At 40.0% G+C, this 21,606-nt stretch overlaps 1 protein-coding gene across 3 annotated transcripts in view; it reads left to right on the top strand.

Moving 5' to 3' along the window:
- EYA2 (EYA transcriptional coactivator and phosphatase 2) overlaps nucleotides 1–21,606 on the top strand; it is a 247,930-nt gene that overhangs the window by 35,533 nt on the left and 190,791 nt on the right. The window contains exons 1-2 of one of the 3 annotated variants that reach the window (XM_027848704.1): nucleotides 2,482–2,516; nucleotides 4,665–4,842. The exons of the other annotated variants lie outside the window; for them this stretch is intronic. Coding sequence (XP_027704505.1) covers nucleotides 4,832–4,842 — 11 coding nt within the window. The 5' untranslated portion in view covers nucleotides 2,482–2,516; nucleotides 4,665–4,831. Of the gene's footprint in view, nucleotides 1–2,481; nucleotides 2,517–4,664; nucleotides 4,843–21,606 lie in introns of those variants that run through there. 3 annotated transcript variants of the gene reach the window in all.

Here is a 21,606-nt window from a genome sequence, read left to right as displayed (position 1 = left end):
TAGTGTTATTAGGAATGAGAAGGAAGCAAGGGACAGAAGTTTAGTTTGAAGGTCCAAGAATCAAATCAGCCAAGGTTGAGAGACTTAAAAGTTTTGGTTGTTTTTCTGGGAGATACATTTAGAAATTTCGTGTCCAGTAGTATGGAGAGAGTCATGGGTTCTAGCTCTGACTGATCCCTTTAGGAGCTGCAGAAAGGAGGTGCTCAGGAAAGGCTTATTTGGCTGACTCATGGAAAGAACACTGTGGAACTTAGAAGACTTGGGTCCAAGTCTTATTTTATCTATTTAACTAAATCACTATCTCTGAGTTTCAGCTTCCTCACTTGTAAAATGGGAATCCTCACACTTGCTCCGCCCACCTCATTGAATATTTTTGAGGATTATGAGACAATTGTCTGTAAAAGCTATTTGTGAGCTGTAAATCTTACCATACAAATTGGAAGTGGTGGTGGTGGCATAGTTGCAGATATTTCATGCGGATACTTGGGATTGCTTAAAACATTAATGAGAGGACAAGGAGGGAGAGATTTTGGATTGCTAGGTGTAGCCATGAAGTTTAGTCCCTTCAGTGTTAGACTAGATCCTTTTTTGCTTTACTTGGGAAGTGGGAGCTATTGATAAATGAAGGTGATGGTATAATGATGATTTCCTGCATTCATGCAGAAAAAATTGTTATCAATAGAGCTGTAGTGTCACAAGGTGGGGAAAAACAAAGATCTATCAGTTAGTAGTAGCAGAGGAGACAAGGCCTGATTTATCTGCATATATTATTAACCCCCTTTTTGATGGTCAGGCACGTGGGACCCATGTTCCTTTGAGATGTCTCAGCACCAAGTGAAGGACCAACAAAGTACTGGAAATAGGTTGGTAGTGATGCAAATGTCAGATTTCATCTGATTTGGAAAGGCTGAGAAAGACAATTGAACTAATTCCCACATGGACAAGAGTGCTTACTCTGCTTGGCTCAATTTATATATTCTTGTTAATAGCAAAAGCTTTCCATGGGAAATAGTGCCAGATTGATAATCCTAAAGTTACTAATAATAGCTGATATTCATATAGATCTTTCCAGTTCCAAAGCTTTCTATTTTCCTGCGCTTAAAAAAAGGCAGAAAGAGCAGGATATAGGCAATGTACCTAAAAGAGCTGCCATCAACTTTTTATTATTATTATTATTTTGGCTTTTTGGTGAGGGCTGGATCCAGGCCAATGGTTTTGTCATATATAGGGAACTCCACGTGTGGAAATTCCTTCCACCAACATAGATGGGCAAATCATCTATAACTTATTGTCTTAGAGAGTCACCTGGAACACTGAGTAGTTAACTAAGTATATCTTTTACCCATGGTCACACCACTAAAGTGTCTCAGAGGCGACACTTGAATCCAGATTTTCATACTGGAGTCCTGGGCCCTCTTATTCATTATGTCATGCTATTTCACATTATTATTATTACTATAGTAATGATTATGACTAATCATTATTAAAGTAATATTATTATTAATTAAAGTACTAGTATGACTTAGATAATAGAGAAAACAGTGTAAGACACAATGGATACAGGGCCAGGCCTCTGAGTCTGAACATTATAGCTTCAAGTCTCGCCCCTGATTACAGCCTGACCATGTGACCCTGGGGAAGTCATTTACCCTCTAATTGCCCTAGGGAACTCCATAAGAGAGTTGTAGAAGTTGTAGAAGAGTTGCTATTCTACATTGATACAGGTAGTTTCTTAACTGGTAGGCCAGTTAAGTTCTTCCCAGTTCTCAATTGGTAGCCCACTACACAGATGAAATTTCAGGTCCAGGCCAAGAAAAGACAAAGTAGAAGGCGGTGACATTTCTGTCCTGCTTTATACTATCGCAAAGTAGTAGTTTCCCTTGAGGATAATGATCTTATGAGGCAAATGTTGCAGATATTACCCTTCCCATTTTTTAGAGACACAAGAAAACTGAGTCTTTGAGAGGTTATGATGGGCCCATGGTCCCACAGCCTGTGGACAGAAGAACTAAAACTCAAAAGCACTTCATCTGACCCTAGTATGTAAAGAGGTTGAGATCTTGTGATTTCCTCAGAGTAGGAAATCCCTCCACCAGACAGGAAACATAACTGTCTACACCTCATCATTTTAGAGAATCGCCTGATCATACAGCCAGTGTCAAAGGATTTAAACCCAGGGATTCCTAAATTCAAGTCCGTAATTCTGTCAGTTTCGTCACACTACCTTGAGACCTTACTTCACCATAATTCAATTAAATAAGTCCTTATTTGAGTGCCTTCTGTACCATATGATAGGGTCTGACTGCTGCCCACTTCCCTGGGGTCCTCAACATTGTGCTGGTAACCAGAGGGTCAGCAGAAGCGTGATATGCCTGTCAAATTTCCCACCCCTCTCTCAAGGAGATAACATTAGCCTGAATAAAACTCTACAAAGAAACAGAAGTGGTAATGAACATGGCATGTATGGGACAGTGAAGAGATCTGTCTGACTGGAGCAGAGGAGGAGAAATGATTGGGTAAGTGCAGTATTTGGCTGTCCACTCTCCAAGTAGGGTTATAGTTAATAGTAATTAGTGTTCTGGCAGCTGTCCACTCCTGACCGGGCCTGAGGCCCATTCTAGACCTTTTACAGGAGAGGCCCAACAGCTGTCAGAGGGTAATGATGCCTCTTGGCCACTCTTGACCCTGTTTGAATTTGAACCAGTGACCTTGAGGTGAAAGGTTTTGCCTCCCAATTCCTCAGTCTCCTGACAGGCCATCTGTCTCACCACCTGTGTGTTCTGCTTTCAAAAATTTTTCTCCTCTAAGTGTAAAACATCTATTAAATAAATTATAAAAATCTGTGAGCTCCCCAAGGCTTTTCATTTAGTGGATTGTAGATGACAGAAGCCAACTGGGGGATTTCTGTCATGATTTTGGTCTTTGGTATTCCAGCTGATGTGGCTAGCTAGATGAGGGTAGATTTCTTTCTTTAGTCTTGGCTCTTCATTGTCTTGATTTTTTAACTTTGGATAATGTCTCTTCCCCTCCCTGCCCTTCTCCCCAGGCTTCGGTTTCTTTCTCTTGACAAATGAAGAACTAGATTAGAAAATAAGAATAGCTAACATTTTTATTGTTCTTTAAGATTTATAGAGTACTTCACATATATTAATGTTATATTTGATCCACAAAACAACCCTCTGAAGTAGGGTACTATTGTCATCCACTATTTACAGGTGAAGAAACTGAGGCTAAGGTAGGTTAAGTGACTTGCCCAAGGTTACACAGCTAGTAATATGTCTGAGGCAGGATTTTAATCCACTGTGCCACCTAGCTCCCATCTTCAGAATTCCTTTTGGCTGGACCAGTTTGTCTAGTCAACTCAAGTCAACAAGCATTTATTAATCACCTAGTAGTTTCCAGGTACTGTGCCAAGTGCCGGAGAAACAAAAAAAAGACGATAAACAGTACCTGCTTTCAAGCTTACAGCCTAATAGGAAAGACAATATGGAACTATGTATAAACAAGATATATTCAGAATAAACTGAAGAGAGTCTCAGAAAGAAAGCACTTAAGATAGGATCAAGCTTTTGTGTGTTTGATTAATACTTGGGTCATTAATGAGGTTCAGATAGTATTCTGATCCCTGGGGTAACACAAGTTTTAGATGATAATGGATCTTGGGAACATTTTTCTCCAAGACAGTGGTGAATTGTTAGAGCAAAAAGCAGTATTTCATCCTGGTCAGGCTCTCCATGAAATCACAGGAGCATTAGTGTGGAGGGTGTGTGAGGATTGTGACTTGGTGAGTGAGCACTCTGGGAAGGCCATAGTAGGTTAGGGGGTTTAGAAGAAGGGCAGGAGGGATAAGAGATTGGGCAGACTCAGCTATGTTCAAACCTTCTTATATCTCAAACTCTTTTTTTTCCCCAAGTGTTTAGGGACTGACTAAACAAAAACTAAAACTAAAATAAAAGGCAAATGAGCAACTGAGAATGTATTAGGCCTCTGGTATTTCTTCCCCCCCCCCCCAAATTTTTTTTTCAAATCATGTATATTTTAAGGGAAATTTAATCCACGTGTTTTTGATTCATTTACATGTATTTCATCAACATGCTGTTTTGTAAAGAGCGGTTTGATGTCCCAGAGCTTTTAGCTTCATTAATTTTTTTTCTTAGTTTAGTATTTTGGTGGTGGGTTTTTTTTTAAGTGCTTTCTCTCAAGCCCGGGAAGTCTGGTTTTATTTGCCAAGAGTAAGCAGACTCGGACACTGAAAGCCCCTGAGGTTAAGCTGGAGCCTCTGAGCTCGTGAATGCCAAGTGGGCTCTGGGATTGAATAAATGCATCTTCTACCCCAGTCTTCTTGGCACAGCCATGTGGAGATCAACCCCAAGGAAGTGGGAGGACAGGGCTGAATTGATGCCATAAAGCCTGGAGTAGGTGGGTTTTAGCCATAATTATTCAGGGAATTTGTGTGATGCTGCCAGAGGTCATGTTCCCTTCACAAGGCTAGGGATCACAAGCTAGTAATAAAAATTAGCAGAATAAAGCTCAATATCTGTGGAGATGAAGGGCAGAATCTGAAGCTCCTTCTCAGAATCACCAAAGCAGAATGATGGAGCTGGACAGACCTTAGAATATGGAATGTCTTAAAGATCACCTAGTCTAACCCTCTTATTTTACAGATGGGGAAACTGAGGAACCAGAGAAGTGAAACAACCTGTTCATAGCCACAGTCAAGTTTCTAGAAGAGCCCAAAACTCAAACCCGAATCTTCTGACTCTATCCAGTGTACTTTTTAGCATACTTTTCTTCTTCCAACCATCTCCAGGGTTCCTAGGATCAGAGGATTATGATTCTATGGTAAGAAGGGATCTCAGAGACCATCTAATCCAGCCCTCTTGTTCTTACACAGGAAGCTGTGGCTCAAGGTAACGTGCACAATGTTACACAGGTAGTAAGTGTCAGGGGTAGGATTTGAACCCAGGTCCTCTGGTTACAGAGTGGTACCGCACTGCCTCCTGTAACACTTTCCATGATTCTTTTTATATTGAGGGATAATTGTATTATAATTGCTGTACTTATATATTTATTCCCTATGATGCTTTGCATCTTCAGAGCACTTCTCAAATTCATCTTTCTATAACAAGAATTCTTTATTAGTAGTAGCTCCACTTTTTCAGATGGAGAAACTGAGGTAGCATAAAAGTTAATTGCTTAAAGCCCCAGAGGGCATTTGATGGTCTGCTGATGGCTCATTTAGTGCTTATGCTGAGCTGCTTTGTGACCTCTCTCTTTTATGATGGGCACTTTATTTTATAATGAATCTTTATAATAGTTGCTGTTGATGGTATTGAGATTTCAAGAACTTGGGATTATGGCATGAGTCATTCTACCAAGCCTGAGGTACCAGCAACCCTCTCCCATGCCTCAGTTTTTCTGTTCTGTAAAAAGGGAATAATCATGCCCTCATTCTGCCAAACTCATAAAGCTCAACTGAATAATGTTTATAAAGCATTTTGAGCACCGCATAAATACAAGCTATTATTAATGTTATTACCATAATTCACATTCTTGAATACTCTTTGGAGGCTTGTGGAACTCAAGTTTGTTTATAATTTTCATGACTTGACTCCAGTAATCATTAAGGCATTTGATGATTTTGGACAGGCTGCAGGACTCTCCTACCTCCTTGCATACTGAGTCCATTTGGGTGTGTTGCACAAAGAAAGCGCCTCATTCCTAGCTGTCTATTCAGCATTTGTGGCAAGATTTATGTGTATGTGTGTTTATATATGAGTGTTCATGTCGTTATATACACATATGTCTGTGCTTGTATGTAAATGCCTACATGTGTACGTATATGTGTGCACACACTCACACATGAGACGTCGTGGGCACACAGAATAAATAGAGTGAAGAGACCTGGATTTTGGTAACCCAGCTCTGCCAATAACTAGTAATGTGTCCTTGAGTAAGTCATTTCCCCCTTCCAGGCCTCATTTTCCTTATCCATAAAATGAAGTCTATAAAATAAAGCTAACATTTATATAGCACGTACTATGTGCCAGGCACTGTGTTGAATGCTTTATAATTCCTGTCTCATTTGATCCTTACAATAAACCTGGGATGTCACTACTATTATTTTCCTCATGTTGTTGCTGTTGTTGAGTTGTATCTGACTCCTCGTGACCCCATTTAGGGTTTTCTTGGCAAAGATACTGGAGTGTTTTGCCATTTTCTTCCCCAGCTCATTTTACAGATGAGGAAACTGAGGCAAACTGGGGTCAAATAACTTGCTCAGTTTACCTAGTAAGTGTCTGAGACAAGATTTGAACTCAGGTCTTTCTGATTCCAGGCCTGGCATCTTATCCACTATATCACCCAGCTATCTAGTAGTTGAAGTAAATTATTATGAATAGCCTTCTGTGTTCTAGGTTCTAAACCTTCTTTCAGCTCTAGCATTCTGTGATTTATGTGTATATGCATATATATACCATATATGTATGTGTGTAATACATACTATGTGTATATATGTGTGTTTGTATATCACATGCATACATATGTATGTGTGTATGTATGTTTTATGTATATATATATTTATATATAATTGGAAGGGGTGAAATTACAAAGAAAATCATCTGATCATTCTGTGAAGCCCATGGTAAAAGCAAAATTGTAGAGAAAGGAACCTTAAGATACACTGTTGCCTGTCTTTGAGTCTTCTCCCATCAAACTGAGTAATGTTTACTTCCACTTTTTTCAGTGTTAGCAAGGCTCATACCTCCTTTGCCAAACCATGAGGCTCCATTTGTTGATGGCCCTAAAGATACTGAGCTGTCTGAGTTGTACCTCATATCCAACTGCTTTGATCTTCAGGCCCATCAGTCAGGGGGTGGACCCTCCCTCAGTGAGGATGTAGGAGTGAACTCTTGGAAGGGGTCCTAGGACTTAGAGCTTAGAGGGACCTTTGGGGCCATCTAGTCTAACTCCCTCATTTTACAGATGGGGAAACCAAAGCCCAGAGAGGTAAAAACAGCTTGCCCCAAATCACCCTGTAAGTAGCAAAGCCATCACGCAGACCTGGGTCATTTCTACAAGTGTCTTTCTCCTTCCACTATCCTGTGCTGCTTCTTGCTCATTGCTGGCATTTTTTTTTTTTTTTTGGAGTGACGGGTAGATAGCTAACCACAGGATCCTGCCCAGCATCCTTCCTAGTAGGATAGTTACATTCTTCATGATGGAGATCTGCTCTTGGGGAGTCTTCCTCTGTTGGTCCTGCTTGTCTGGGTCAGTATTCTGACAGCAGCTACCAGGGGGCACTTTCTTAGAGGACGCCTTTCACTGGCCAGTGGAGCGCTCTCCCCATGTGAAGCCTGAAAGACAGCGAGATATTGTCAGATAATGGGTTTGGAACTGTTTAGTTTATTGTTCTTCATTGTTCTTGTTGTTTTTAACATTTCTGGAGCACATTTGAGCTGTGAACTCAGGGTTTTAACGTCAGTGTGACTGAAAGCTGTCCAGGATGACTCCAGGGTATAGTACAAGGGATTAGACACCCTTTGTTTCTCTTCTTTTTGACTTTCCCTTTGTTTATTTGCTTAGGTGTTTCTCTCTCTCCTTTACCCACAAAGATCCTAAAAACATGACCCTGACTTAAATAGGACCCTCCCTCCACCGAACTCTTCAACAACAGTATTTGCTCGTCTGAATATGGAAATAAATCTATGTAAATAATATAGACTTCTTTTCTTAAAGGCAGCACGGTATAAATGGGAAGAAAACAAAAGATAGTGGACTTTGAGTCAGGAGATGGGAGTTTGAGTACTGGTTCTACCTCTAACTAGATGTAGGAACTTGGGCAAGTCACCTAACCCCTCTCTAATTCTCAGTTTCTTCATCAGTGAAATGGAGATAAGATTTCTTGTGCTGTTTACCTCCACAGGATAATTGCCAAGATGATAATAATAGCCAGCATTTATATAATACATTAAGGTTTTGTAAATCCTCTTTATGATCCCCGCAACGACCCTGTGAGACAGGTACTTTTATTATCCCCATTTTTCAGTTGAGGAAACTGAGCCAAACAGAGGTTAAGTGACTTGTTCAGGGTCACACAGCTAGTAATTGTCTGATACTGGATTCTTCTGGACTCCAAGTCCAGCTGTAACCACTTTGTTATTGCCTATATTTTTACATGAATATCTAAATCACTATTTTTATTATTTATTTATTTATTTATTTATTTTTAGGCAATTGGGGTTAAGTGACTTGCCCAGGGTCACACAGCTAGTAAGTGTCAAGTGTTTGGTCTGAGGCTGGATTTGAACTCAAGTCCTCCTGACTTCAGGGCCGGTGCTCTATCTTAAATCACTATTTTTTAAAAAATCAGTTGTTTAATGTATATCATCAGGTAGACCATTTGCAGCTTCTTCCATGAAGACCTCTCTAACATTTCCCTTTCCTCCTCATTGAAGATGATCTTCCCCTCCTCACATTTCTGATTGCATTTGATATGGTCTTCTCCTTTGCATGTATCTCATTGTACCCTGGCATCAGTTATTTGTAAACTTGTCTCTTCCCATTGGGTTCTGAGCCCAGAGCTTTGCAGAAAGTAGGTGCTTAATAAACATTTGCAAAATTTGAGTTGTTATTAGCAAATCCATGCAGGAATGAAGGCTCCAAGGGTTTCCTCTGGAACCTGTTCTAGTGTTTAACACTCTTTCCAATTCTAATCTCGACTCTTCTTGTTTCAATTTCAGCCTGTTTCTCCAAATTCCAGCTTCTGTGGTGCTGGAGAACAGGTGGGCTACATGCCCTTTCTTTCAAAATATTTCACGTACAGCAGTTGTTGCAAGTTATTAGGACAATTTTCAGCCTACCCTTCCCCGTGCCCCATCTGCCCTTTCCTCACAGGTCCCATTTATTTGCCTTCTAATCCCTTGTTGCCACTCTCTGGAGCTTTGCTAAGTCCTCAACCTTCTTCCCCTCTCGTAACAGCTCCAAACAAGAGCCTCCCTGACTACCCTTGTAACTCATCCACACTCCATCTGATTGATTCGGAACCTCAGGCACAAGATGCTTCCCCAGGACTACTTGTCAGAAACTCAATAAACCCAGTGTTTGCCCTGTGCCCCAAATCCAGCTGTATTCTGTTAGTCTTCGTCTTTCTCATGTTATGCCAGTAGATGCCAGTGCCTTCTACATGCCAAACCTTGGGTGTTTTAAATGCTTTCTTCAGAGAAAGCTGGGTTTTATAGGAAAATGTTTGTTAATGTATGATACTGTGCTTCATAAAGTAACTCCAAAATGAAAAGAAAAAAAATCCATGACTCAGCTCCTTTTATGGATAAATCTGTACTTCAGCTGTAGGGAATGTTTAACTCTTCCATAACCATAGCTCATGAAGACTTGGTTCTTGTCTGGGGTCTGAGTTCTTAATTTTTTTAACTTTCCAGTTAATTGGGAACAGCTGTCCTCAGTGAGAAAAGATGCTAAAGAAGTTTAATTCTAGGTTTTTTATTGAGTTCTTAAGCTCTGCACTGTTTTTCTTTTATTTCCCCTTCAGTTCTGTTCATTGCACTAGGAATAGCTTTTCCCCTGTTGTTTTTCGTGTTCTTCTCAATTCTCTTGCTTGGAAAAAAAATGCTCAAAGGACTTTGGTTTTAAGAAAATAGGGTTTTTTTTGTTTTCTTTTTAATTCAAAAGACATAAATTCAGTTTTTTATATTCGAGTTGTGTGTATCCAACCTAATCTCTCTCCTGAGCTCCAATTTCACATTACCAGCTGCCTAATGGAGATTTCCCATTGGATGGCCCCTCAGCATCTAAAACTCAGTATGTCCAAAATCAAAACTCTCTCCCTCCGAATCTACCCCTCTTCTGAACTTAACTGTTTCTATCAGGGATGCTGCCATGCTGCCATTCACCCTAGTTCTTAACGTCTGAGTCATCCTAGACTACTTCTTTTCTCTCCCTCATTCCTCACATCCAGTCAGTAGGCAAATCTTCTCAATTCTGCCTTGACATCTCTCACATATGTTCCCCTTCTTTCAGCTCACATAGCCACCATTCCAGTTCGTGTTCTCATCACCTTTCACTTAGACTATTGTAATAGCCTCTTAATTGGTCTTCCTGCCTCAAGTCTCTCCCATCTCCAAACCAGTTTCCACATAGTGACAGTTTTGTAAAACATAGATCTGATCATGTTGATCCCCTGCTCAGTAAACTCCAGTGACTCTCTTCTTTCTGTAGATGCTACCTCCTTGATGTTTAAAGCCATTTACCAGCTGGCTCCACCCTACCTTTTTATCTTTATTTGACATTATTCTACTTTCACACATTCTTGGGACCCACCAACCCAACCTTGCTGCTCCTCATACATGATGCTGTGTCTCTCGTCTGTGTGCTTTTGCTGGGCTCCATGTCTGAATACATTTTCTCCTCAATTCCATTTTGTAGAGGCCCTAGTTTTCTTTAAAACTCAGCTCAGGTGTCAACTAGTTGAAGCTTTTCCTGATCTCCCCCTACATTTAGTTCCCCCTCAATAACCTTGTTACTTTGTATATTTTTGTATGTATTATATGTGTACGTATTTCCCCCAATAGAACATGAGGGCCAGGGACTGCTTCATTTTTGTCTTTGTATCTCTAGCACCCAGCTGTCTGACACATGCAGTAGATGCTTAATAAATGTCGATTGATTCCAAATTTTAATTCATTTACATACTTTGAAATACAAGTATTCCCAGAGCTTAGGGAGAGACTCTAGTATGTGGAATATGACTAGGAACTTTTTGTATTACTGTTGAGAAAACTGGGAAGTTTGATAGGGTAGTCTGTGAAAGACCATTTGTAAACTCCAGGCAGTAAGCGGCCCCCAGATTCCTTAATGGGTGAAGGGAGATAGTTCATAGCAAAGATAAGCCAGGACAGCTACTTTCTGGTCAGGAGTCAGCAGGGCCTGCCTGTCCTCTAGTTCAGACCTGTCGCCCACCACCACATGTTCAAATCATTCAGACCTTAGAGATTTGGTTAGAAATGAAGTGACTTGTCTCAGATGACCTGTCTTAATAAGACATTCTTATATAGAAATTTATCCAATCCCTGGCATTATTCTTTTTCCAGGCTATGAAGTACTAGGATCCACTAATTGATTACAGTGAATGGAAGAATTGAGAGGTTAGAGGAAGATTACTCTTCTTGGAAAATGCAATTCCAGAGCTTCCCAATCACCACAGCTGGCAAGTGATTGAGCAATAAATATCCTCAGAGTTCCCAGAGTGAATAATTTCCATCGTCATCACTGTTCTGAACTGGTTCAAAATCACAATGCTTTTCATCTTAGGGGTTGTAGATCTTATGCACAAACAGTTCCATACTTCTTCAGAGAGGCAGTGTGATGGAGAGGAAATGAGTTAGAGGAGCTGGGTTCAAATCCTAACTCTGCCAAGGGCTCCTAGGTGGTACAGTGGATAGAGCACTAGTCCTGGAGTCAGGAAGACCTGAGTCCAAATTCAGCCTCAGACACTTGCTAGCTGTGTGACTCTGGGCTTATCATTTAACCTCTGTTCACCCCAATTCCATCATCTGTAAAATAGGGGTAATAGTATAGCATTTACCTCCCAGTGTTGTTATGAGGATCAAATGAGATAATAATTGTAAAGCATTTAGCACAGTGTCTGGGACATAGTTAAGGCTACGTAAATGTTAGTTATGATTATTACTATTATTATTATTGTTAAACATAGGGATAGGAACTGACCTGATTTTATTGGCTTAGGGAACTCCCATATGAGGAAACTTCCACTCCCAATGCAGGTTGACACCTTCTTTGTAACTTAGAGCCTTAGAGATTTGCCCAGGGTCATATAACCAGTATTTGTTACAGATAGGATTTGAACCAAGGTCTTACTGGCTCTTTATCCCTTATCCACTATGTCACACTGACTCTCCAGTATGCAAAGAAGAACAAAAAAGAGAATTGTGTATGAAATAGAAATTTTCAGTTGAACAGAGTACTTTTCCTTATTACAGTACTTTGAGGTAGGTGCAGAACAGTTATTGTTCCTCCCATTTTATGAAGAAAACTAAAATGTAGTGAAGTTAAATGAGCTACCTGGAATCATGCTGCTAGTTAAAAACATTAGAAATTTGAACCCAAGATCTTCTTTCTGACTCCAAGTCCGATATCCTTTCACTATACCATTTTCATCCCCATCTTTTCTTTCTTTCTTTTTTTTTTTTTTTTTTTACAGATGAAGAAACAGAGGTTATAAGACAATAGATTTTGAACTGGAGGAGTCCTCAGAAATAGTCTAAGTCTAACCCTCTCATTTTACAGATGAGGAAACTGAGACCAAAGGAAGTCAAGTGATTTGATCCTCACATAGTTAGGGGCCAGACATGGAATTTGAACCCAGGTAAACTGAGCTTTTTCCACCCCACCACACTGCCTTTTGCCCAAGACCTTAGAGCAGGTAGGTTGTGGAACCAAAATTCAAATTTAATATTTCCACAGCATCACATTTTTCTCTCCTAAGATTTTTAAAAACCCAGTTAACTGCTCAACTTTAATGTGAAGTAGATGATTGAGGTATAGAAGCTTTAATGCAAGAGATCACAGAGTGAAAACATCAGTTGGGTTAAATGAGGATTTGTCCTTGTCTTGAGATTCCTTTCAAATATCCTTTTCTTTTATTTATCTCGTTGGCTGGTTTTTCCAGGTTCAGAATGTGTAGTGCTCATGAAACTGTGGAAGGCAGTTAGCTTTGCTTTGTTCCATTCCCTGGCCAGCCCCCTAGACTTGCTGAGAAAGGAAACCAGGAGAGAGAAAGGTGTATGTTGGGGGAGGGGGACGACACCCGGTGTGTGTATATATGTATGTGTATGGTATAGTGAAAAGAACACTGAACTTTAAAGTCTGCGTACTTGATTTTGAATTCCCACTTTGCTCCTCACTACCTTTATAACCTTGGGCACTCAGTTTCTCTCCTTTCTGCCTCATTTTCTTCTGTAACATGAAAAAGTTGAAACTATATCATCTCCAATTCACCATAAACAATCCACAAGCGTTTATGAAGCACCTACTATGTGCTAGACACTATTAAGCTTTCACTCGAGCTAGAGTGATCTCAGATTGATGACTTCTCTATATCTAAAAAACATAGGAAATAGGTGACAAGACGCTCAGAAAACTAAGGTAGAATAAGAAAACAATTCCCAGACTCATTCTCAACCCACACAGCTGTGTTTTTCTAGATTCAAACTTATTTGGACTTGCAGTTCACAAACAAAAGACTTGCTTAGCAAACAGGCAGCTTCCACTGACGTGGGAATAGTGGAGACGAAATTTGGACATGGATCTGTATTATCTCCCAACTTCCAGAATGCAATATTTACCCAGTGTGTCAAAGAAATGACTCACCTGTTTAAAACCCATGCACACACATATAGACACAACAAAACAGGGATCTTTACAAGATGTAACAGCTGACAGGTTCAATTTAGCTCACAAAACCCCACAAGGTAGGTAGCACATGTGTTTTACAATTGAGGAAACTGAGGCCCAGAGGAGGAAGTGTCTTGCCCAAGATGACATCTAATTTATGATAGAGCTGGGTTTAAATTTTAATCTTCTGACTTCTGCTCCCTCTCCACTATGTTGAACTATGATGAGTAGACAAATAGCCAATACCCCTCCCTGAAGTTGGTAAGGTTTAGAAAAGCCACATCCTCTGCGGAGTTCTCAGTTCAGCCTGGGACTTGGGCAGGGGATATACATCACGGGGCCTCTGCCTCAGCCCCATTAACTGGAAACCAGGGGGAAATGGTTTTGAAGAAGCCCTACTATTATTAAAGTCAATACAAATTCCAGGGGGAGATGATCTGGACCAGCTCTCTGTGGGCCTGAAATTTTTGGCAGATGTGTGCCCTGATTTGGGGGTGGGAAGAGAGACATAATAGCACCTTTACTCATTCTGAACTCCAGTTTCAGAAAGGTCAAGATGGGAATGTCGGCATGTCCCATACTCACATTTTATGGGCTTGGATTGATTTCCTGGTACTTGGTTTAAGAGTGGAAGGGGGATGGGGTTTGAATTGTTTTTTTCTATTATTTTCCTTTCTCTTCTTTCCTTTTGTTGACTGTCATTTTTTCCCCAAATTCATTCATTCTTTCATTTTTTTTTATTTATTCAATATACATAACAGCTATGTGCAGAGCCCCATGTTAGGTGATCATAGTATCGTAGATTTATAGCAGGAAAAGACCTTAGAGGTTTCCTAATCAAACTCCTCTTCATTTTACAGATGAAGAAACTGAGGTCCAAAGAGGTTAAGTGACTTGGTAGGGTCACAAAAGTGGTAAATGACAGAAGTAGGATATGAACCCAGTTCCTTTCACTGTGAAACTGGGTTCACATGAACCCAGTGTTTTTTCCACTATACCACAAAGCTTCATGTGATAGTAATTCACATTTCTGTAACAGCTGAAGATTTAACAAAGCACTTTGCTTACAACAGACTAGTGAAATAAGTACTAGGATTATTATTCCCACTTTGCAGATGAAGAACCTGAAACTTAGAATAGTTAAATTACTCCCTCTGGCCACACTGCCTGTAAGTCCTGGAACTAGGTTTTGAACTCAGGTCCAGGGAAATTTCTACTGTGCTAGGTGATAGAGATGAATGGTCCAAGAAAAAAGTGAACTCGGGGGTAGAACCAAGATGGTGGAGTGAAAGCAGTGACTTGCTTGAGCTCTCCCCTAGCCCCTCTAAATACCTGTAAAAAATGACTCTAAACAAAATCTAGAGCAGAAGAACCCACAAAAAGGCAGAGTAAAACAAATTTCCAGCCTAAGACAATCTGGAAGGTTGACAGGGTAGGAAAGATCTGTTGCACCAGGCTGGGAGAGGAGCATAGTTCAGCATGGGTCATGAAGGCAAAGATGGGGCCCCAGTAAACCCAGAGCAGGCCTCGGGGGACTGAAATCACTAGCAGCTGTAATGGTTTCCAGACTTCTCAACCCACAAACACCAAAGACAACTTAGAAGATCAGTAGGAAAGGTCTGTCAGACCTGAGTGAGAGAGGAGTGCCATCCAGCCCCAGCCCTGGTGCAGCCCCAGGGTAGTGGCCACAGTGGCATCGGCTGCTTCTGGAGCTATTTGAACCACAGATGGTAGGGGGATCGAGCAGCTGCTCAGAAGGGGATTTCAAGGATCTTTTTGCTGGCACTGAGGCAGGATTCTCTTGCTTTGCCTGTGCTTGGATCTGGGTCATAGTCTGGAGTGGTGGTCCTAGGGCAAGGAGGAGCGCTAGCGTGGAGGAGCTTGTGGCAGTGGTAGACAGGGAATCCTCCTCACAGTTCCAGGGCAGAAAGGAGTGCTTGTGGTCCCTTATAGACCAGAGCATAGTCTAGGAAAGGAGTAAACACCTCGCCTTTGATCATAACACCTTGGAAGAACTGAAAATTTACAGGTCCCTAGAAGTATCTCTGAAAACAGCTACACAAAATCCCTGAAGCTTGGGACAGTACACCCTCCACACTGGAAGCAGAGCCCTGCCTTAACAAAGAGTTAAAAAGTCAAGTAATTGGCTGGAAACATGAGCAAACAGTAGGGGAAAAATTCGGACTATAGAATCTTATTTTGGTGACAAAGAAGATCAAAACATACAATCAGAAGAAGACAACAAAATCAAAGCTCCTACATCCAAAGCCTCCAAGAAAAATATGAATTGGTCTCAGGTGATGGAAGAGCTCAAAAAAGGATTTCGAAAAGCTAGTAAGAGAAGTAGAGGAAAAATTGGGAAGAGAAATGAGAGTGATGCAAGAAAATCATGAAAAATGAGTCAACAGCTTGCTAAAGAAGACCCTAAAAATTACTGAAGAAAATAACACCTTAAAAAATAGACTAACCCAAAATGGCAAAAGAAGTCCAAAAAGCCAGTGAGGAGAAGAATGCCTTAAAAAGCAGAATTGGCCAAATGAAAAAGGAGGTCCAAAAGCTTACTGAAGAAAATAATTCCTTAAAAATTAGATTGGAGCAAATGGAAGCTAATGACTCTATGAGAAATCAAGAAATTATGAAACAAAACCAAAAAAATGAAAAAAATAGGAGATAATGTGAAATACCTCATTGGAAAAACAACTGACCTGAAAAATAGATCCAGGAGAGATAATTTTAAAATTGTTAGACTACCTGAAAACCATAAGAAAAGAGCCTACACATCATCTTTCAAGAAATTATCAAGGAAAACTGTTCTGATATTCTAGAACCAGAGGATCAAATAGAAATTGAAAGAATCCACTGATCATTTCCTGAAAGAGATGCCAAAAGGAAAACTCCTAGGCATATTATAGCCAAATTCCAGAGTTCCCAGGTCAAGGAGAAAATACTGCAAGCAGCCAGAAAGAAACAATTCAAGTATTGTGGAAACACAATTAGGATAATACAAGATTTAGCAACTTCTACATTAAGGAATCAGAGGGCTTGGAATATGATATTCTGAAGGTCAAAGGAGCTAGGATTAAAACCAAGAATCACCTACCCAGCAAAACTGAGTATAATCCTTCAAGAGGGAAAAATGGACATTCAATGAAATAGAGGACTTTCAAGAATTCTTGATGAAAAGACCAGAGCTGAATAGAAATTTTGACTTTCAAATACTTAAAGACTCAAGAGATGCATGAAAAGGTAAACAGGAAAGAGAAATCATGAGGGATTTATTAAAGTTGAACTGTTTACATTTCTACATAGAAAGATGACATTTTAACTCATGAGACCTTTCTCGGTATTAGGGTCATTGGAGGGAATATATGTATAGACATAGGGCACAGGGTAAGTTGAATATGAAGGGATGATACCTAAAAAATAAAATTAAAGAGTGAGAGATGATTGTACTGGGAGAAGGAGAAAGGCAGAGGTAGAATGGGGTAAATTGTCTCACATAAAAGAGGCAAGAAAAAACCTTTACAGTGGAGGGAAAGAGGGGAGAGGTAAGAGGGAATGAGTGAATGTTGCTCTCATTGGATTTCACTTAAGGAGGGAATAACATACACACTTAATTGGGTATTGAAATCTATCTTATTCTACAGGAAAATAGGAGAGAAGGAGATGGGGGGGAATGATAGAAGGGAGGGCAGATTGGGGGAGGGGGTAATCAGAAGCAAACACTTTTGAGAGGGACAGGGTGAAAGATCAGAATAGAAAAAATGGGGGTGGGATAGGATGGAGAAAAATATAGTTAGTCTTTTGCAACATGACTATTATGGAAGTATTTTGTGTTACTACATATGTATAACCTATATAGAATTGCTTGCCTTTTCTTTTCTTTTCTTTTCTTTTTTTTTTTGGCTAGGCAATGGGATTAAGTGACTTGCCCAAGGTCACACAGCTAGTAAGTGTTATGTGTCTGAGGCCAGATTTGAACTCAGGTCCTCCTGAATCCAGGGCCGGTGCTCTATCCACTTTGCCACCTAGCTGCCCCCTAATTGCTTGCCTTTTCAATGAGGATGGGTGGGGCGAGAGAAAGAGAGAGAATTTGAAACTCAAAGTTTTAAAAATGAATGTTAAAAATAGTTTTTACATGCAACTTGGAAATAAGATATACAGGCAAAGGAGTATTGAAATCTATCCTGCCCTACAGGAAAATAGAAGGGGAATGGGATAAGAGAAGTTGGGGGGGGGTGATAGAAGGGCATATTGGAGGAAGGGGTTTTCAAAATGCACACCATCTTGGGGTGGGGGGAGGAGAGAGATGGGGAGAAATTTGGAACTCAAAATCTTGTGGAAGTGAATGTTAAAAACTAAATATAAATCAATTAATTAATTAAAAAAAGAAAAAAGAAAAATGTGAGCTCCTCTAGGAGAATATAAATTCCTTGAGGGCTGGAACTGTTTGGTTTTTATCTTTGGCTCCCTAGCACATAGCACAGTGCTCTGAGCCTCATAGGAACTTAATAAAAATAAAACATAGGCATAGAGCTCAAATCTCAAAGAGATCAAAGAAAAGGGGAAAGGACCTCTATGTACAAAAATATTTACAGCAGCTCTTTCTTTGTGGTGGCAGAGAACTAGAAATTAAGGGAATGCTCATCAACTGGAGAGTGGTTGAAAAGTTGTGGTATATGATTGTGATGGAATACTACTGTGCTATGAGAAATGACTTAGCAGGATGCTTTCAGAAAAACCTGGAAAGACTTACATGAACTGATGCAAGGTGAAGTGAGCAGAGCCAGGAAAACATTGTACCCAATAACAGCAACATTGTAATAATGACCAACTATGAAAGACTTAGCTACTCTGATAAATACAGTGATCTAATACACTTCCATATGACCCATGATGAAGATATTATCCTCGTCCAGAGAGAGAACTGATGAACTCTGAGTGCATAGTAAAGCATACTTTTTTCACTTTCTTTATGGTTTTGTTTTTACTGGGTTTTTTTTTTCCAACATGGATAATTTGGAAATATGTTTTGCATGACTTCACACATATAATTGATATCATATTGCTTGCTTTCTCAATGGATGAAAGTGGGGGAGGGAGGAAGAGAGAGAAATTGGAACTAAAAATTAAAAAATAAATGTTAAAAATAAATTAAAAGATTACTTTAAAAAGGAGAGAAAGGGAGTTTGGAGGACATCTAGTAACATTGAGTACAAACCCCACAGTTTACAAGTGAGACAGTTGAGCTCCAGAAACATTTCCAAGGTCGCACAAATAGTATGTGGAAGAGCTGCGATTCAAACCCTAGCCTTCTGACTCCAGATCTAGGCCCCTTTCTATTCCTTCCCATTGCCATCAGAGCTTTAACATTTACCTCCAACTAATACTGAAAGCTTCCTTGTGATTTAGATGAAATTTCTGTGCATTTGAGTAGATGGGGCGAGTGGGGAGTTGGAGGGAGAGGAATATACAATGAAAAAAAAAACAGTGGGGGCAGCTACGTGGCACAGTGGGTAGAGCACCAGCCCTGGAGTCAGAAGGAGTTCAAATCCGGCCTCAGACATTTGACATTTACTGGCTGTGTGACCCTGGGCAAGTCACTTAACCCCACTGCCTAATCAAAAACAAAACAAAACAAAAAAAAAAACCTAACAGTGGATTGGGAATCAGGGGATCTAGGTTTGATTCTTATCTCTACTACAAACTAATTTCCCATATGTGCACCTCAGTTTCTCTATCTGTAAAACAAAGGGTAAGAACTAAATAGTATAAAGGCCTTCCGGCTCTGACATTCTGTATTCTCAGGTTTGTTTCACTTCTAATATTCTGTGTTCTGTGATTTTTTGAAAGGAAGTTAAATACCCTAAACACAGTGATGATAATTTGCTTAAACAATCATTTTAAGAGCATTCTGTTTCTGGTCCAATTTCTGATCTATTTTCCTCTAAAGACAATTCAGAGATAAAGTTATAATGCCCAAGGTTAATTTGTAGCAGTTGATTTCTCCACGTATTTAGTTGTACAGAAAATAAAAGTAACTTTGTTTTCCTAATTTTACACCACAACTCAGCATTTTTTCTGATTTTTGTGACAAGTATCAGCGTAAATAGAAAGTAGAATCATCTTTTAAACCTTTGAAAAAAATCTGGCACAGAAATGTTTTCTTCCATAGTAGAAGGAGTATTAGATGAGATACCTGTGTTCAAATCCCAGTTGTCTGTGATAATGTGTGACTGAAGACAAATCACTTTCCTTCTCTGATCTCAGTCCTCTCATCTGTAAAATGGGATAATATTTGTATTACCACTCTTGCTGAATTTTTGTGAGAAAAATGAAATGTAAACTTAAAAGTCCCATAGAAAAATTATAATCATTTTGAAATTTTGGAGTTTTTCCCCCTTGGTAAAGGAAATATCTCAAGACCAGAATGGCATAGATTGTCTGTTTTTCTAGCCAGGGAGCAAAAGTGTTTCAGCATTCATCAGAAATCATCTAATGATTTCAGAAACAAATATATAATAGTATACCAAGACCCCATTTGTCTAGTATTTGTCTGGAAATGCACTGTTCCAATTAAGGACTCCAGGTTGGAAGGGACTTGCATTATCATTTAGATCAACCCCTTCTGCAGATGTGAAAACTCCTCCGTAGAGGAGACATGACTTGCTCTTAGTCCTACAGTCATGTGGCAGGGCTACAATTAGAACCCAAGGATCCTGACTTGGAAGCCAGTGTCATACAGAGTACATCATCACTACCATATTTGTCCACAAAGAACCCACAGCAGAGGTTAGCTGACATTATGGTACAGTGAAAAGTGCAGAGAACCTGGAGTCAGAGAATCTCAGTACCAGTTCCTTTCCATCACTGTTACTTACTATTTATTTATTTATTTTAATACCCTTTATTTATCTCAATAAATATTTATTTACCGACTGTGGGACACTGGAAATACTAATTGTCCTCTGTGGGCCTCAGTTTGCTCATCACTGAAATGAGAAGGGTGGTCTACATAATCTCTTACGCCCTTTTCACCTCTAATTCCTATGATCTTGTGATTTGTTCAAGGTCATGCAGCTAATCAGTGTCAGGCCCAGGTCTCCTTTCAGGGAATCTGGTGCCCTCCCTTTATTTTTCTACTGCCACCTACCACTAGGTAGTTCCTGGCTGACCTGACTCCCCATTTGGATGCATCTGATCTGAGAATGGTGAGAATTCAGTTCTCTTCAGGGACTCATTTGATGGGAGGGAGAATGAATGAATGAATGAGCATTTACATAGTGCTTATTATGTGCTAGGCAAGGAGTGGCAAAGAGAGAAAGTTTCCTTCACTTTGGACAGACCCAAGAGAATGTTTTAAAAAATGCACAAGTCCTCCCCACAAATTGGTGTAGTTAAGACTGTACTCTGTGTTCTAAAAATTACAGGGAGACTGACCACTCAGAGTTGTGGGGGAGGAAAGTATTTGGAAACTTCTGTAGGGCTTAGCCACTGTTGAGCCTCTCATCTTGTCTTCGAGCCTGCAACTTTTGGGAAGGGGCTTCAAGTTCCATGGTAAGCAATCTAACCTACCCCAAATATGTACAATTAGCAATTACTCATTGCTCAGTGACCACAAGTTTGCATTCAGTGATACTTTATGGAAGTCCACTGTAAGAAAACCCCTTAAGTAAATAAACCCTCTGATGAGGATGAGTATTTAGGACAGTCAGCATTGAGGAGCTTTGAGTTTTATTGCTCCATCTTGCTCTTCTAACCACATAGCGACCGTCTTGCAATTTGTATGTGTTAAGTGCTTTGGGGTGGTTTGGAGGCTGATGTCAGCCCAGGACAAACTCTCTTCAGCACATGCTGAGTGTGTGTTGTGTGCATTTGTGTGTTCAGGTTACTCCCCTGCAAAAACACTACTGCACCTAACACATGTCCTTTATTATAGGGGGTGGATATAGGGGCAGAAGAGTCATCTTCAACAGTAGTGGTCTTTGCAGCAAGTGGAAAAGCAGCAGACTCTGAAACCAAATCCCAATTCTGCTAACTTTTCTAGTTATGTAACCTTAGGTAAGCTGTATAACCTCCATGGACCTCAGCTTTATTTTATTTTTTAACTTTAATTCCGCGTAAAGGTGTTTTGTTTTTTTTTTTTTAGTGATACTGATAACCAGTCAAATTAAATAG

The sequence above is a fragment of the Vombatus ursinus genome, unplaced genomic scaffold, assembly GCF_900497805.2.
Source record: "Vombatus ursinus unplaced genomic scaffold, bare-nosed wombat genome assembly UNPS02000580.1, whole genome shotgun sequence".
Taxonomy (NCBI): Eukaryota; Metazoa; Chordata; class Mammalia; order Diprotodontia; family Vombatidae; genus Vombatus; species Vombatus ursinus.
Note: the sequence above shows the minus strand (reverse complement) of the source record. Positions and strands in the feature narration are given on the sequence as shown.